The 18,098-nt window shown below is 36.1% G+C and overlaps 1 protein-coding gene across 1 annotated transcript; it reads right to left on the bottom strand.

Annotated features, from left to right (window-relative positions):
• Positions 1 to 377: 377 nt before the first annotated feature.
• LOC110856461 (retinol dehydrogenase 12) lies at positions 378 to 5,159 on the bottom strand. The gene is made up of 3 exons (XM_022104941.2): positions 4,794 to 5,159; positions 1,554 to 2,135; positions 378 to 921 (listed from the first exon to the last, which is right to left on the bottom strand). The coding sequence occupies exons 1-3, from the start codon at positions 5,100 to 5,102 to the stop codon at positions 748 to 750; spliced, it is 1,065 nt and encodes a 354-aa protein (XP_021960633.1). The 5' UTR covers positions 5,103 to 5,159; the 3' UTR covers positions 378 to 747.
• Positions 5,160 to 18,098: the final 12,939 nt, after the last annotated feature.

The following is an 18,098-nucleotide window of genomic DNA, read 5'->3' as shown; positions in this document are numbered from 1 at the left end:
GCGTTTTTGCCAACTTAAAACCTTCATAACTTCGCGAATTCTGCAGAAGTGCTCAAGTGCCAAACCAATTGTTGTTTGTGATCAGTTCCTTGATATTTTAGTGGTGGTTTGAAGAAGATCCGTGCGAAACGTGTCTGACATGTGCATTGTCAGTGGCGATTTTTCTTTCATACAAATAAATATATTTTTCAAAAGTTTCTTTCTTTCCTGATCGCACTCTATTTTATATCATCCAACGAAAATATGGTTTATTTCAAACAGAATTAATATGTAGCTTCACCAATCATGACATATGTATGCAACCAATTTAAATCTTTATTTTGCAACAATGTTCATTAAAATTACCAACAAACTGATTAAATTTACAAATTTAGAAGTGAACAGAATAAAAATACACATTTATTTCAAAAACAAATGGAATAATATGCAAAGTTGTAAATAAGTATTTAGGTTTAATGCGCAAATTACAGTAAATTTAAGAAAGAATTTAAGAATTTAAGTTTATTTAAATACATTAATGTCCTTTAATTTAATATATTTTCCTTTAATTTCTGTCCCACTAAATGTCTTTTAACTTGTCATATTCGAATTTTATTAAATTACGTTGTTGTTGTGTGATTGAAATTTCAAAAATTTCGAAATGACTAGCATTATTTTTAAGAGTTTACATACATAATCATTCCAATTAACAACTCGTAATTATTATTTTTTCACTTTGCTGAAAAGTGTGGCTAAATTATAAAATTTTCATGCTGAAGTTAGCTTTATAAATTTTTCACTTTTCTCCCAAAGCAAAGCTGCATCTTTCTCGGTTAATTTTGGTCGTTGGGTGTAATCCCAAAATTGGCAGTCTCTGTACATTTCTCCACTGTGGTAAGCCAAATATTTACTGAGTGCACAGTGCAACGTGGTTTCTGCGCCCTGAAAAAATACGTGGTTTTTAGAAAATTCGAAATATTTATTGAGATAATTCCCACATTCCTTAACAAATAACTTGTAAAATCCTTGCGTTGTGTAAAGTAACTTTGCAAACTTTTTAAAATAAGAATACTTGAATATTTTCCCCGATTGTGCAATTTTTAATTTTTAAATTTTCATGCACAGAATTAAAGACACATTAAAGCCAACCCTAATATTTAGCATTTTCTTGGCATTTCTTGGTCCGCGTTTTCATCCGGTGGTGGAATTCTTAAGCAAATTTATAAACAAATCAGAATTTTTCAAAATTCTTTACTATTTAATGTGATTTAGATAATCAAATATATTTCCTCAGAATTACATTAATTAGAACTTCCATGTTTCAAAAACCTTTAATATTAATGTTTTCTTAGTTCAGAAATAGCATGAAAATTAAAAATTAAAAATTTACATTTACACCGTACGGTAAAAAATGTGTAACTTGATTTTCCTCTAAAAATATTTTCATAATTTGGTCCAAGTCGTTAAATACTTTGCAGGACCAAGGACGGCGCGAATTGTCTCATTGATATCCGCCCCCCCCCCCGCCCGAAAAAGAGGGTATTTTGTAAATAAATAAATTTTGAAAATCTCACCTCTCTCGCACTCTTCATTTGAAAGAAGGACAAAATTGGAAAGATGACATTCCTTACGAAAAACTTTCTGGGATGGTCTTTTCCAAAATTTGTCCCGACGAGGCCCGGATCCAACGCGTTACTCGTCACTTTAACCTTTTTCGCCCTTAATCTCCTCGCCAATTCAACGTTGAACAGGGCGTTGGCCAATTTTGAGTTGCAATAAAGTTTCGAAGGAAACAAATACTCGTTAAGTGGAGTCTTTTCGTACATCAAATCATCAAAATTCAGCTTGCCCCAGACATGCACACCAGAAGAAACGATGATAACCCTGGCCGGGTTATCTGCCGTGGATAACGCGCCCGCCCTTTCTATTTCCGGTAGGAGTAAATTGGTGAGGAGAAAGTGGGCGAGGTGGTTTACACCAAAGGCTTCTTCAAATCCGTCCTTTGTCAGGGACCGGATGCCGACCGCGTTGGCCACGCCGGCATTATTGATAAGCATGGACAGGCCGGGGGAGGAAGGTCCACCGTATTTTGAGGTGAAGTCGGACGCGAATTTTCGTACGGATGAGAGCGATGAGAGGTCGAGATGCATAATAATCTGGGGAAAAATATTTCCCTCAGAAGACATGAAAAATTTCAACCGTTTTTCTTCAGAAATTTTGCCGTTTTTTTAAGAAAAGTTATTTGCAGGGATATATAGAGTGCGATTCCAAAAGACAGAAACTTTTGGAAAATGTATTTATTCATATGGAAGAAAAATTGCCACTGAATTGAAACGCCGTAGTTTTGTAGTCCATGCGATTAGCTACCCAAATCAGAAAACCGGAACTCGATATCTCGACTAGTTCCAAAATGAGAACAAAAAATCGGGAACAACTCGCAAAAAAGATTTGCCACTACTACGAAAACGTGTGCGAGCGCGTCCGGATAATGGTTAATAGCCACTTCGAAAGAGAAAAAATTCATAATGTGGCAATTTGCAGAGTTTTAGATATGTATGAGGGGAGGAGGAATGCTGAATTCAAAAAATAAAACAATCGTCCAGCTCGTGTAGCGACCCCCAAAGTGATACGTAGACTTCAGCAGGAATGCCAAAAAAAGCTTTGGGATATCAGACGGTAATTTGGGCTAGAAATTGAAAATAGCAAAATTAAGTTTACATGACATTAAACCTACGAAGATGGGGGTCAAATCCTATAGGGCGACACCTGCACCAAAGTACAACCAAGGTCAGTAAAAAAGAGCAAAGCGCAACTCTCGGCAGATTGCTGAAAAACGAGTCAAGCAAAACATGCCCGTGATTCTGGTAATGAATGATGAGACCAATGCTCGATTGATCCAGATGAAGTCCCTGGGAGGAAGTACTACTCCTATACTAATAAGAAAACGTTTAAAGATTCCTTTAAATACACGCCGAGGTCAAAATTCCCCAAAAAGCACATAATCGGGCAAGCATTGGACTCATTGGGGAACGTCTCAAAGCCGTTCGTGACCACAGCCACCATGACCTCGGAGAGATATCTGAACGATTGTGTAAAGAAGATCTTGATCCCCTTTATTATTAATCTTAATGTACTTTTCTGACCGGACACAGCAACATGTCAATATTCAAAAGTTGTTCTGGACTACCTGCGGTCGAAAAAAATCGATTTTGTTGCAAAAAAGGAATATGCTCCCTACTTCCCTCGGGCAAGACCAATTGAACGATTTTGGCCTTTATCCAAGAGAGAATATAGTCGTCGAACAAAATCACCCAAAAACTTGGTAAGATTCCGTCACATTTGGGTACACGCCTCAAAAGTGGTAGCGAGAAAGAGTGGCAAAGCACTTTTGGGGACCGCGAGACAAAAGATTCGCCAGATAGGAAGGATTGGGGTCTATGGCTCGTTTCAAGCAAAAAATTGAATGGTCGAGACCTTGTTTATAATCCTTGAAGATTTCTTTGGAATTAATCAAGTTTTTTGATTTTACTGATATTATTTCAAAAGTTTCTTTCTTTTGTAATCGCATCCTACATATATACCTGCAAAATTATTCATATACGAATAATTTTTAGCAAAACCGTATGAAACTTTGACAAATTTTTTTGCGTTTTTTTCTTAGTGAGGCAAATACCTGACAACGAAAAAATTTGCTAAGTATGCATTTACCCCACCCAAAAAAAGTGACATAAGTCGATATCTCGGCCACTTCTCAACCGATTTTGATGAAATTTTGCACAGATCATTGTTAGGTAATTTAGAAAAGATGTGCTAGTCGACTTGGCGAATTTTTGATTTTTACCCAAGTTATGTGCCAAAATGTGCAAAAATTTTCCCCTGAAAACATATTTATTTTTATTATTCATAAGTGGTGTATCTCAGCATGCTCGCTTATTGAAAATATTTTAGGCAAAGTCATTCCGGACATTTTAAGCGCAAAATGACCTAAATCGGTTGAGAAATAACGGCGTTATTCAAGTTTGAAAATCAAAAATTTAATAAAAATATTCAGGGTACCGATAATAACGGCGGTAGTGCAGTAAAACTAATGTCTTTGACAACCAACTACAAGTTTTAAATAAACAAGGCCCCAAAAAATGGGAAATCTTGTGAGTCAGCGCAATCGCAGTTAAATAAAATTAGATTGAATAACTTTTGCATCACCTCTCTCGGGATAATTTTTACTGGGTCCAGTGTAAATTTAGTTTTGCATACGCATGAACTCTTGCATTCATTAAATTAATTGAGATTACAAGATGACGTTTTTACTATTGAACGAGATTCTCGTTACGAGAAGTTGGCTAAATTAATCGATATGAAATATAATTGTGAACTGCGAATTTTAAATTTAGAAAGAGTTGATAATCTACAATTTCGATATATAAATTTGGATATCCTATTAATTCCTATGCTGATGAAATCTCCAGACCCTTTGAAAAAGGAGGTAATTATTCTAAATGATTAATTAATGCTTCCAAGAAAAATGATACCGAGAGCGGTGATGAAAAAATTATTCAATCTAATTTTATTTATTAACTGTGATTGCGCTGACTCACTAAGATTTCCCATTTTTTGGGGCCTTGTTGATAACCCGTGTCTAGTAGACTACATGGGTGGAAAATACAAGTAACAAGATATGGTAGGTTATCTGGCAGAATTTTAGAAAATATACATATAACACAAAAACCTGAGTTCAGAAATATATTTCAACTGTATTTCTGAACTCAAAATACAAAATATAATTTAAATCTATAAATCACCTCTGTTAAACTTACCAACTCTCCATTTTGCGTCCTACTCCGAATATCGTCCACTACTTTTTGAGCCTTTTGTAAATTTCGGCACGCCATAACAACCTTTGCCCCCCGAACGGCCAACTGTTCCGCGGTGACCTTGCCAATCCCGTCGGAGGCTCCCGTAACGACGACAAGTTTTCCGGAAATGTCGACCTCATTCGTGACGTCAAGTTTCCCTCTTGCCTTTTTAATTTTAAACTTTATCCCGAAGGCAACAATTGCGGGGAGGAGGGCCCCATAGAAGATGTAGGGATTAAATAAAATTTGACAAAACAGGGAGAAAATCATGCCGGGGTAAAGCTTTGCAAAATTATGTTTGGAGGAGATAGCTACTTGGAGTCGGATTCGGTACTGAGCTGTGCAGCAGATTACATTTATAAATATACTTAAATTAAATGTTTTGCAGTCGTGCATGCTATTTATTTACATGCTATTTATGCAGTTGAGTCATGTTATTTATCAGTATGTGAACGTCCATACATTACGTCGGCTAAAAGATGGAATAGTTGTTCTGGGTCGCTTATCTTATTCGTGTTAACCGTACACTCTAAATAAATTTGATTAAAATTCACTCAATTTTGAGTAAAATTGCCACCAAAGCAACTATTGAGTAAAATTTACCCTGAGAAAGGTAAAATTTACTCAAGGTTGAAAGATTTTTGCTCAACCTTGAGTAAATTTTACCTTTGTCAGGGTAAATTTTACTCAATAGTTGCTTTGGTGGCAATTTTACTCAACTTTATTTACAGTGTAACATGAATAGAATAGGGAAGAGGTGGGTGGGCGGTCTTAAAATGTTTTTTTTTTGTTGCGTAATATATGCACGGTCCCTGTTTCGAGTGTGGAGTGAGTAATGAGCTATAAAAAATTGACATAGTGGGGGATAATTATACATATTTACGTACTCACTGGCGTCACATAGCCGAGAGATAAGAAAACCAAAGGAGGGAACGTGCATATATTACGTCATGTAAAAAGGGGGTGGTTTTGGGTCTTCAGTCTTACCCGTGTTGATATTAACCTTGATATTACTTGGATAAGGAAAGGGTGGGTGAATTTTGCAACGTTACGTATGCACGTTCCCATAAATTTTATGTGTATGTATGCACAATGTTGATGGATTAAAAACAAAATAATTACACAAGTCTAAACCAAATGGTGTTTTATATTTTAATGCTTTCAACATAGTATTTATAGATAAATATTAAGTTTATACTGATTTATTTGGCAGAAGCCTTAATAATCAAAATATTATTAAAATTAACGTATGCAAACTAACTGTTTGGTCTTGGTCGTACGACCAAGGTCATAGGTTACTAAATATACATATTAGTTATTTTAACATTGTAATTTAGAATATGTACACCAATACATTACACTTTTTAAGAATAGATAACCATTACTTTTACTTGTCAGTGCCTATAACCATGTTTTCCTTTGTACTGATCCATAGATATACATAGTTTTAGCGAATCACGTTTTGTATGCATGGCGTATGCAGGACTCGTGCGCAAATATGTGTATTTATATTGATTATTATCGGTTTGTACGTATTGAAAGCAGATAAATAATACGGTTTTGCACAATCATTCTCTATAGATAATATATACTCTTAAAAATGCATACAAAATGTCACCCTTCAGAAAAGCAAATGCATTATGGGTTCTAATTTAAGTAAAAAAAACAATCCAGAATCAGGAGTAACATATACCCATATCCTACATTCTTTACGGAACATGTGCTAAACACGTGGGTGAACTTGGGCACAAATGAAATGAAATGAGTATGAAAGAAAATGATTTTGCATGAATGAAACCTCACGACTGCTTTTTGGCTGACGCATTTTTTGAGGCATATTTTTTTTTACTCGTGCACAGATTTCCCAATGTTTATTTTATCCCTCATTCTTGCCACTGCGATCGATCCATAATCATAATAATTCTCAAGTCTCTCATGCATTTACACACCATTTTGCATACGTATGTGCATATACTTATTGAAATATACAACCTATTTAACCTGTCGTGTTCATGATTTGAATCGATTGATGAAGAACATACGATGAACTAGACACGTGGCGGTCGCATCCGGTAGTCGGCGTAAGATAAATATAATCAAACCTTCGGGTTTCGGCTTATTTACTTTGATTAATTTCTTTTCTGACTAAACACGAGTTATGTAAAATTGATGTTATACAAATACAATTAAAACATTGTCTTACCTGGAAACGAACGAATGTACCTAAGTTATTGACAGAATTGATAGGCCAAGTCCATCGTGGGGTGAATAATATTTACGTAAATATACATACATAAATTCGCGGAATGATGTAGGGACACAAAATTCGTGGATTCGTAGAAAATTCGTGGAAAGATAAATGAATTCTTCATAATGCGCTGGTAACTATTAATCCATTCTGAAAATTGTGAACACGTGGAATACACAAATGGAAACAGTTAATTGTGGTTATATATCTTCTTCCTACTTATAAACTATTTATGAAATATCATTTTAACCTACAACTTAACAGTGTTGCTGTCGACGTTTAGAAGTAATAAGCAATTCCCATGAAATATCTTTGATCTTACAAAACTCTAGTGATAAAGTTTTGAATTTAGAAATCCTTCAACTCCAAACATGATAAAACACAATATGGTCACAATTCTTATATTTTCGTTCATAATGATCGCCTCCACTTTAAAATTACCACTATCCATGACCCAACCGCGAATGGGATGTACCTGGAAATATTCTATCGTCCATCGCAGCGAGAATACTTCCATTCGGTTTAATTTAGACGAATTATTTCTTCACAGTGCCCCGCCCAAGTTTCCCATTATGCTGGAAACTTTTCCAGAAACGAGGTCAATTCCGCTTAACATTTCGGCCTCAATTTCTAGACGATCGGATCAATGCAAAGTACATATTGTGATTGTAATGCATTTTCCTTTATTTCATTTGCCCACTGTAACTGGAGAGGATAAGGCTGAAACATTGGTATACATTACACCTGATGGCTGGCATATGTCAGAAATAATTGTTAACAAACATTGGCTCGGGTTCATCGATCATATTCGCGACATTTTTGTGTTAACTGTTAACTACGATATAAACAAGATCACAGTACTAAGAGCTTTTCAACATCAACCTAACGAAGTGGTGGAGTATGACCCTACACAAGGTATGTAAATTACTCATGCGTTTTATATTTAATCTGAGAGATATCTCTCATAACCGAATGTTGAATTCGAATACTTTCCTTCAAAAGTTAGAACATTCCCCAATACAACGAAATGTTAAGTTTTGGATCTTTAATTTTTCAAGTTTGATGTATTCAAACCTTGGATTCCTACTCCGACATGAGGATATGCTTACAATGTCCCAGAATTAATGCCTTTTCCTAATCATACCTCTTACACTGTAAATAAAGTTGAGTAAAATTGCCACCAAAGCAACTATTGAGTAAAATTTACCCTGACAAAGGTAAAATTTACTCAAGGTTGAGCAAAAATCTTTCAACCTTGAGTAAATTTTACCTTTCTCAGGGTAAATTTTACTCAATAGTTGCTTTGGTGGCAATTTTACTCAAAATTGAGTGAATTTTAATCAAATTTATTTAGAGTGTACGATTAGATGGTTAATAATTAGTCGAAGACATTTTTCTTTCTTTAAATTTTCTACATTTTTACAGGAGTCCCTCAACTAAACGGAAACTTCAAACTTGCCAACATTTGTGTTTTTGAACCGGAAGGGGATAACCTTTACCTGATAGCCCTACTTCATCTATCAAACCTTCCAGAACTTGACGCATTACCAACCTTAATTGCTCCACAATTCATAGTTTTACATCAACTGCAAACCAGCCTGAACTTTACTCCAGTATTTCTTCCAGACAATAAGCTCGCCAAACACGAACCCGGAGGTGTCAAGCTTTCCACGATTTATACGCCAAAAATGTATTCATACCGAAAGACACGACTCAGTAATATGAACCCTTTGGTTACCACGTACCTAAAAACAAGAGAGGAAGCCTTGCATCTGTTATACTGTTTAAACGATCCGTCTCCCTACACCCCGTCCGCCTTCTCTGAAATGTTATTCCACGCGTTCGACTATGCAACATGGGTTTGTCTGCTGATTACAATTTTTTGCTGTGCGGTCACCGCAAAATTGATCTCGGCAGGGGATCCAAACCCAGTTTTTGACATTTTTTGCGTACTATTTCGCCAAGATGTGACCTTCTTTAAGCCACTGCATTTAATCCTGAGCCTCATCTTTATTCCAGTATTGTTCCTGTACGAGGCCGATATAACTGCGCACGTTATTACGCCAGATGTGCCAAATATCTACAACAATTTTGAGGAATTGATTAATAACTCTTATGCTATTTTGGTGAACAAGATTAATATTGGGGGTGACACAACAGCCGATGAATATGACAGTGTCCCGAATAAAATTTCCGAGGCAAATTTGACATCAAAGAATATGATTAACTTTTATGGTGCTATTCGTCAATTGAGAAAAATAATCGAGGAATTATTAGAACGAAGGAGAAAATATGGAGAAACGAAGGAAGATGACACCAAAGCGAGTTATCGTTTAACAGAAGACGGTAAGTATAACAAATCTACTCTAAATCCGTTTTCAATCTCTACTATTAAGGTAGAACGCGTGGTCTTGGTTGACTGCGAGGTTGCCACATTCTCTCGCTCTTCATGCGCTCCCCGACTCAGCCAACCGCCCTGTCACGAGCACCGGCAACATCGCAATGAATGCATTGAGTGCAGCATATATTAAGTGACTATATGTATAGACTTTATATATAGTGCATACGCATGCATATGCACATATTAAGTTACTTATGCATACTCGCTGCTCTGTTGCAATGCTGTTCGACAAGAACATTATAAATTCAAATTTTTAATCGAAAATTACTTTACTTATACTTTAAATTAGTAACTTTTCGAATTTTAACCCGATTTCAAAAGTGAAACAATTTTTGCTCAGAATTACTTCCCTGAAATTATAAACATTAATTTTCGAAAATTTTCAAAATTTGATATTTTAATTCCATTTCTGAATTTTTTAAAATGCTAAAACCAATAATTTTTTTAAAATACAATTTTTGTTTTAAATAAATATTTGTAATTTTATGGAAGTAATTCGGAGCAAATATTGTGTTTAATTTTTAAAAATTGCTTTCAGGTAGTATACTTCAAGTAACTGGGTTACGACACTTAATTTCCAGCTATTAAGGCTTTTAGATTTTTCCAAACCCTGCGCTAGGTAAGCGCAGGGTTCGCCACACCGGGTTTTTGGGGGTTTTGGGGAATCAAATCTCCGGAAAACCCCTCATACTTAATGGGTTTTTGTGGGTTTTCGGGGGGTTTTTCTGGGTTTCTGCGGGTTTTTTGCGGGGTTTTGTAAGATTTTAAGGCAGATTGAAACAAAATCCCTTAAACTACAACTTAGATCAATGCTAATTTAATTGTCAGATTCATCATGAAGTTTTGACAATTCTAATGTGCGACTTGAATTTCCAAGTATCATTGCATATTTCCAGTCTGACATGTTAAACATGAATTTTCGATTCAACAGTCCAAGTAAATGATAATTCTTAATTAAAATTGCACGATAAATTCGGCATTTATAATTCCACCCCCACTTCGGGGGTGGATTTGGGTGTGGGTTGGGGGTGGGGGCTGTGTATCGGGTGCAAGTAACCACCTGCAAGAAATAACCGCAAGAAATTGGTTTCTTGCTGCTATTTTTACCCGCAAGAAACGCAAAGTGCAAGAAATTCCCTCCCGCCGCCATAGTTCTGTAGGCGCGTCGCTAAATGGCGCTGTGTTTCTTGCACTTTCTTGAATTTCTTGCACCTTGCATTTCTTGCATTTCTTGCTTTGCAGTGCAAAAAATGAGTAAAGCCCGCAAGAAACGAAACACTAGGTGAGGGGGGAATTAGAAATGCCGGATAAATTCGTATATTAAATAAGTTTTTCCCTAATACATAATTTTATTAATTTTGGTTCAACCTGCCCCAAAATCTACAAAAACCCACAAAAACCCCGGAAAAACACCCGGGGTTGGGGGTCTCTGGAAAACTCCGGGGTTTTCCGAACCCTGCGTAAGAGCCTGTTATAAGTTCTGATATTTTTTAATTTGAATTTTAAAACACATTATCATTTCCCGATGTAAATTTTTACATTTTTCTCTATAAGGTCAAAGGCGTCTAGATATTTTCAGAAATTTGACATTGGAAAATGAAAATGTTTTCCGCAAGTTGACCATGAAGATAGCAGAATTTAGCACTATCTTTTTTTAAAATCTCGAAAAATTAAAATTGTTCATGCATAAATTGGATCCTAATGACTAATGAAAATAGGAATAGAATGATATCAGTACTTGCTTTGAGTATTTGCTTTTGATGAATGGTTTATTCGTAATTTGAAAGAAAAAACCAACAAGTCGGACTTGAAAATTTGCCATAATTTCGCAAGAAACTTAAATTTCGAAAAATGGGTTTGGGGTAGTATTTCTCACCGCATCAAGAATGAGTTTAAAATTTCAGAGTATGAAATTTTGATGCGGTCTCCCTCATCAGTACTTGAAAAAAATTGAGCCATGGAGGTTAAAAATGACTGACGTGTAGAACATACAAAATACAAATACTTTTGTTGCAATTGTATTTGAAATATAAAATACAAATTTATATTTAGTATTTACACTATTTTGTATTTAAATTAATATGACGACTTTCGACTAATTATATGAGGAATATTAGCAAAATGTGTACGTTCGGACTCGATACAGGAACATCAAGTACTATTTGATTATGAGAACGGACATTGCTCTTGGCTTATGCGTCTCCATCTCATATCTTGGCGAGGCGCAGAGCGCTGGGGGGCGGGCGTAGCTAGTTTTACACCGTGGCCATAAAGTTTCTGACGAAGGAAATCATAGTTTCAAACGAGTGTAATTTTCGGAATAAACAAATTTTGTTAACCAAATCTTTCATAGCATGTTACGCATTAGTAAGTCGTGTGTCCTTCAGACGATTTTGCATGTTCTGAAATATTGTACTAAAACTTTCTGACCGATTTTCCAAAACTGTTTTAGGAATTTTTTTCAAAGTTTTTAGAAAACGTAGGATCTAAGAGGCACTACCGCTTGCAACTAGCTTTCCAAACGCATAACTTTTGAGGTAGGACCATAAACTTTTAATTAGGTTCATGTCCGATGTGTTTTCAAGTCACACTCCCCTCCCGAAGTCGATAAAGGACCATCAACCGAAAAAGCAAATGGTACCATTTGAAACGTGAGCTGTTGCTTCAGCGTCTTGAAATGTAATTGTTTCCGAATTTGGAAAAAGTAGCTTAGTGTCCATAGTATCGAAGTGCACTATCAAGATATGGTCACGGTAAAACCGTCCGACCACATTCTCACCAGAAAAAGTGATGTAATTGTTGCATCCCGTTGCATCTCGATAGTAGAGCCAAATACAAACCACTAACAGTAGCAATTTTATTGGAAGTTTCCTCTCGGAAGTTTGGCTTATCTTCACAATTCAGTACCTTATATAATGAGGATTCGCCACAGGGTGGCCATAGATTCAAGTCTTATGCACACACAAAATACCTCGACCTTTTTCACCAGTAGTCAAATAGCCGTTTTTCTCGAAAAATTCGCCCAAGTTAACTCGATATTGAAAGTTTTCGCACGCAAGTGTGATTTTTCAGAACCCATGCAAGCCAAATGACCCTGCTCAGCAGGTTTTCGATGATTATAGATGATGGAACAACATATTTTCGTCCCAAAACGTTGAAATCGATCTCTGCGATTAAAGACCTTTGCAAACTTTATTGCTGAACAACCAGATTTTCAGGCGATTATTTTCAAAATCGTATTCTAAATGATAGCCTAGGGTGTGGTGGGTCGTGCGAGATCAATCACATAGCCAATTTACTTCCCCCCGCAACTAGACTTTATTTCAGGAGACCCAAAACCTTCGACCAAATTGTGAAATTCCTTCTGCTTCATCCAAACGTGAGGTTATTTTTATAATTGTTTCCACAAATGTAGATACAAGTGTGGGTCACATTGTCAGAAAAAATTAGGACTGTGGACCCAACAACAAATAAGTTTCAGTAACTTTTGCAAGCGGATTTTAAGATTTTTTGAGTCATCAGAAACTTTATGGCCACGGTGTAGATTAAAACAGATTTCCCAAAAATGGCTTTAAAAAACCTACGTATAAACCGGTTTTCTAATTTTGGACAATATTATAGCCGTTCTTTTAAAGTCTTGCGCTTGTTCAAATCTACTAGGCAGGTAGTGACAATTGTTGCTTCGTCTCACATGTAATTGTTTGGAACTGAATTGCATTAATAAAAAGTAGGCGTGGACCATTTTATGGTAAAATGTCCACGATGCAATCAGCTTGACAGTGCAGGCCTTACAAGTCGAGTTTTTTAATACTATGTACAAGGGAATGGCTTAAAGTGACACCGGAGACATAGGGTAAGGCTTGTTAAGGAAGCAAAATCTATTGTCAAATATATTAGACGGGCAACTCGTAATTGGAAAAATTGAAAACCGGTTTAACGAAAGTGTAGTAAAATCTACAACCGAATTTTTAAAATCACTCAGTTTTCGAAGCTTTACTATGTAACGCAGAGTGTGGCGACTTTTTGGGAAAAAATTCATGCCTTTTTGCCGTTTTGCCCGTTTCAATGCCCGATTGCCTTTTTGCGTGCCTTTTTGCCCGTTTGATGCCGTTTTGCCTTTTTCCATATGTTTCCATTGGTCTTTGCCTAGGCTATTTTTCAAATTTTAATGGACAAGAAAGAATGTCATTAGCTTTACATTTCGGTTTTTTTAAAACATGTTAGCCTGTAACTTCGTCAAATACTCCACAAGATCATTTACCTTCGTTCTCATTATTACTAGGAGTAATTATGAATCACCTCAAGATGTACACAATTTTTTAGTGATGTCGACAATCATCCAGCTCAGCTTAATAAACGTAACTTAATTATTCACATGTCGACAAATCCTGTGAACTGTGAATGATTGCAAACAACAAAACATGCGATCGTATGATCAGATTGCCCCGATTTTACCAAAAAGGCAAAACGGCATTTCGGGCAATCGGGCATGGCCAAAATTCACGTGCCCAATAGGCAACAAGGCATTTTAGGCACGGCATGCCTTTTTGCCCTTGCACACTCTGTGTTACAGTGTAAATGTTTTTTATGATGCATGGATATTTGATTGATTTATGTATTTCACACTTATTCAGACGGCTTTCAACTTGTTGACGTCGCCTTCGCTAAGACGAAGCCCGGCTGCGTGCAGGACAGCATCCGTCGCACATTATTTTACAGGAAAACCGGACTCGAGAAGAAGTGTCACCTTGTCAAGGAACCCATCGTTACGAACGAGCCTAGCATTTGGACTATTAAGCGGGATCGCGGTGGCGGATTTATTAGAAAAAAGACAAATCAAATGTTTGAACATGGGTTGACCGCTTTGTGGTATGATTCCTACGAGAGAGAAGTTCTGATGAGGCCGAATTTAAAGAAGGCGGCATTTTTAGATGTTACCATAGAAGTTTTGAAGATACGAAAAGTAGCTTTTGCCTTTGTAACGGGTAGTGTTTTCATCGTGGTTTGTGGTATGGTTGGGCTCGTGGAGAAGGTGAGGCATTTCTGGATTAAGAGAACAACTTGGTGTGGGAGAACCCAGATAACTGAAATATTGTCATTTCAGTTCTTACCTTAGTATGCAAGTATGTGCATATATCTACATATATGTATGTAAATATTCCACCATAAAAATCCCTGTGAATTTATCGATTTGCATGTATTAAAATCGACGGAAATTCGTATGAAGATAATCTTTATTATAATTTCATGGAAGCCATACATACGACCAAACTTTACGTTGCTTTTTGTTTAGTATTAGTTAGTTTTGTATTTTTCCGTGCCAAATGGTGCCATGCTTCTCGAGGCAGGCCAGGTTGTATCCTACGGGTTTTTCTGGAGTACATGTTCTCATTTTACTAAACAATAATGTATTGATAAGGGTTCATGGCCATATCAAATGCTACACTCTAAATAAAATCATTACCAAATCATTATCAAAATGCACACGTATATGACTCTGCAGAAACGGTAATAATAACCACCAGCTGGTAAAGAAATTGATTTAACCCGAAGTGGTAATAAAGACCACTTTTTCGGATAAAATTAATACCATGATGTATGACAGATGTACTACAATATGTAGTAAAATGTCTACCGCCTGGTACTAAACCACCCCATTTTGTACACGGTGTGCTATTCATACCGGTATTAATGCTTGTATTACGTATACGTATTTATTACCAAATGTAGTGCAGATTTCCACCGAAAAGAATAGATTTTTGTTTTCTTTACAATAATCTTTCATTAAATTATATTTATTGTAAAATAATTTTGACATATAATACATAATTACAAAACTTAAGAATAATGCAAACTATTGAGTTATATACATACGTAGGTGTTTTATTATTGATTTTCAAAAGGTATGTTCCGCACTGTTTGTGACCAGACTTATGATGAAATAACAAACTTCAAATACATTTAGGAAGCTGTGATTTTTTTCAGTTCTGTAGGTTAACATGAACACTAGCAATAAATCAGCAAACTTTACCTCGACGGAAAAAATGTCAGATTTGCAAATTAAATATCGTAGTGTGATTTAAATTTTAAAGCTAGAGGAGCAATCCGTGTCGCAGATTTATGATCGAATGCTTAAAATTTACGACGAAAACTGCTCAACACAAAACACAAATTCAATTGGGTCAATAATTTCAAATGATGGCGAAAAGAGGTCTCGGACAAAAAGCTGCTAGAACGCCCAAAATCTGTTTCTCCCACAGAAAGGCTCCGGAAACTAGAGGAACCAATAATGAGAGATCCGCGATTGAAAGTTTCAATTTGAAACTGTCCTATTTAGCAGATGAGATGGGTGTTCCGAAACCAACAATTTGTTCCATGTTGACTGAAGACTTCGGTATGAAAATGGCTTCCGCCCGTTGGGTACAAAAATTGCTTCCGCCATCTCAAAAACAAGATCGAGTTGACCTTTGCAATGCAAATTTTAACCTATTAAATGAAACCTGGAACCTGATTCATATTTTAATAGTTGGATATGATACTTGGGTTTACTATTATGACCCGGAGACCAAATAATAATTCATAAAATGGAAGCACGGGGGGTCGCCCCAGCCCATGAAAGCAAAAGTGCAAAAACCTGCCAAAAAATTGATGATTCCCATTTTCAAGGATACCAAAGGTCCCCTCCTTATAACATTTATTGGTCAAAATACTATGATAAATGGGGCAGCCTATGCAGGAATCCAGAAGGAGCTGTGTGCTGTGGTTGAAGAAAAACGTGGGGTCAAAAAAAAGAGTTGGTGCATTTTTAGCACGCCAAAGCCCCACCGCATACCTGGCATTTTGCGAGGGCTGCTGCAGACGGAAATCGCTTCACCTAGATAAACCACCTCCTGTACAGTCCAGACATGACCCTTGGTGATTATTATTCGTTTCGAAACTTCAAGAAAGACATCAGGGGGAAACGGTTTTCTGATGATAATGAAATCAAGTCGTAAATTTTGGCATATTTTCGAGGTAAATTTTGATGAGCTATTGCTAGTGTTAATGTTAGCCTACAGAACTGAAAAAAATCACAGCATCCTACATGGATTTGAAGTTTGTTATTTCATCAAAAGTTTGGTCAGAAACAGTGCGGAACATACCTTTTGAAAATCAATAATAAAACACCCACGTATATACATACATATTTACATGAAATTTAAATCGAACTAAATATTTTATAGCTTTTGCCGTACACTTATATAATTAACAACTGTTTTACAATTTTGCATTGTTTCAAAGTAATCATGTATATATAAATCTTTCACTTTAGCAATACCAAACATAGAATCCGAGTATTTAACTTTAAACTAAAAATAAAGTCGATCTACGCCTCCTGATCGTCTTGCAGAAAAATACCTGCTCCGATTTCCAACTTGAATTTTTGTTTCACTGAAAAAATAAATGCATAAGATTATTATTTACTCGTTCGATGATCACCATCTTGATAAGGCACCTACATATCATAATTTGATACTCACCTGTTTCCAACAATTATATATAATTTCCAGAAGTTTTTCAATTTTTATCCCACGGGCAGAATTGGTTCGCCGTGTTGACTTGAGTTGAGCTGAGCGGAAACTAAAACTGAGAAATGCGCACTGTTTAGCGTCTCACATTTCACACCAAATGTATTAAAATTCTTACCTCCATGGTAATAAACTACACCAAAATGTAGATCTCATCAGCACCACAACGGAAACAATTTGTACTACACTTTATTAAAATTATGGTAAAGAGTGTTATCTAAATTTGTAGGATATAATTACCGGCTCGTAGGAATTTATTACCAAAATTTTAAACATAACTTAAAACATTGCGGTGGAAGGCTAGTTACCCGTTTGGTATTGATACGGTAATAATCCCGTATAATTTTTGTAGGACGCGTTATTACCAAGAGCTCGGTAAAGACGCTTATTAGGAATTCTTTACCAAGTTGCTAAGAGTGTAATAAATTAAAATTGAAGTTGATTAAAGTAGTTATGTGTTTTTAGACCGAGTCAGGGCTTACGGAATCGTCAGGTCGGTCCGTCTGTCTGTCTGTCCAAAATCAAAATCAACATTTAACGTCATTAGATAGCAGATTATAAATCTGGTCCGGCACGATAGAGCCAAAACGGCTGAACCGATTGACTTGAAATTTTTACCATATGCATATTGGACAAAGTTAGGAAACCACCGATTTCGCCCATCTTCCCCAGGTCATCGTATGTCAAAGAGATAGTGGTTTCGGAACCCTCCACCCTTACTACCAATGTCAACAAAAATGCAAAACGAAATAATGCCCCGACTGGGATTCGAACGTGAAAATGATTTGTCCTCTTTTTTAATGATTCATTTGTGCCACCACCAAAGGCACTTCTAGATAAGAAAGGTGCATATGCTGGAAGAGTATGTATGAGCAGTAGGTCCAAAGAATGTAATAAATTCGTACACTCCAAATACGTTCTGCTGTGATTATACACATATGTATGTATCCATAACCAGCGTGAATTAAAAAATTCGAAAAAAAGTTCCTTCAGACTAACTTACATAATTTATTAAACAATATTTTGTAATCTTTTGTAAGCTTCTAAAA

This window comes from Folsomia candida, unplaced genomic scaffold, assembly GCF_002217175.1.
Source record: "Folsomia candida strain VU population unplaced genomic scaffold, ASM221717v1 Fcan01_Sc016, whole genome shotgun sequence".
Classification (NCBI taxonomy): domain Eukaryota; kingdom Metazoa; phylum Arthropoda; class Collembola; order Entomobryomorpha; family Isotomidae; genus Folsomia; species Folsomia candida.
The sequence above is the reverse complement of the archived record's forward strand: the minus strand, read 5'-3'. Positions and strand labels throughout refer to the sequence as shown.

Coding starts and splice junctions, on each gene's coding strand:
- LOC110856461 (XM_022104941.2), bottom strand. CDS start 5,102: ATGATTTTCTCCCTGTTTTGTCAAATTTTATTTAATCCCTACATCTTC. Junction 2,136..4,793: donor GGACGCAAAATGGAGAGTTG/GTAAGTTTAACA, acceptor ATTTTTCCCCAG/ATTATTATGCATCTCGACCT. Junction 922..1,553: donor AAATGAAGAGTGCGAGAGAG/GTGAGATTTTCA, acceptor GTATTTTTTCAG/GGCGCAGAAACCACGTTGCA.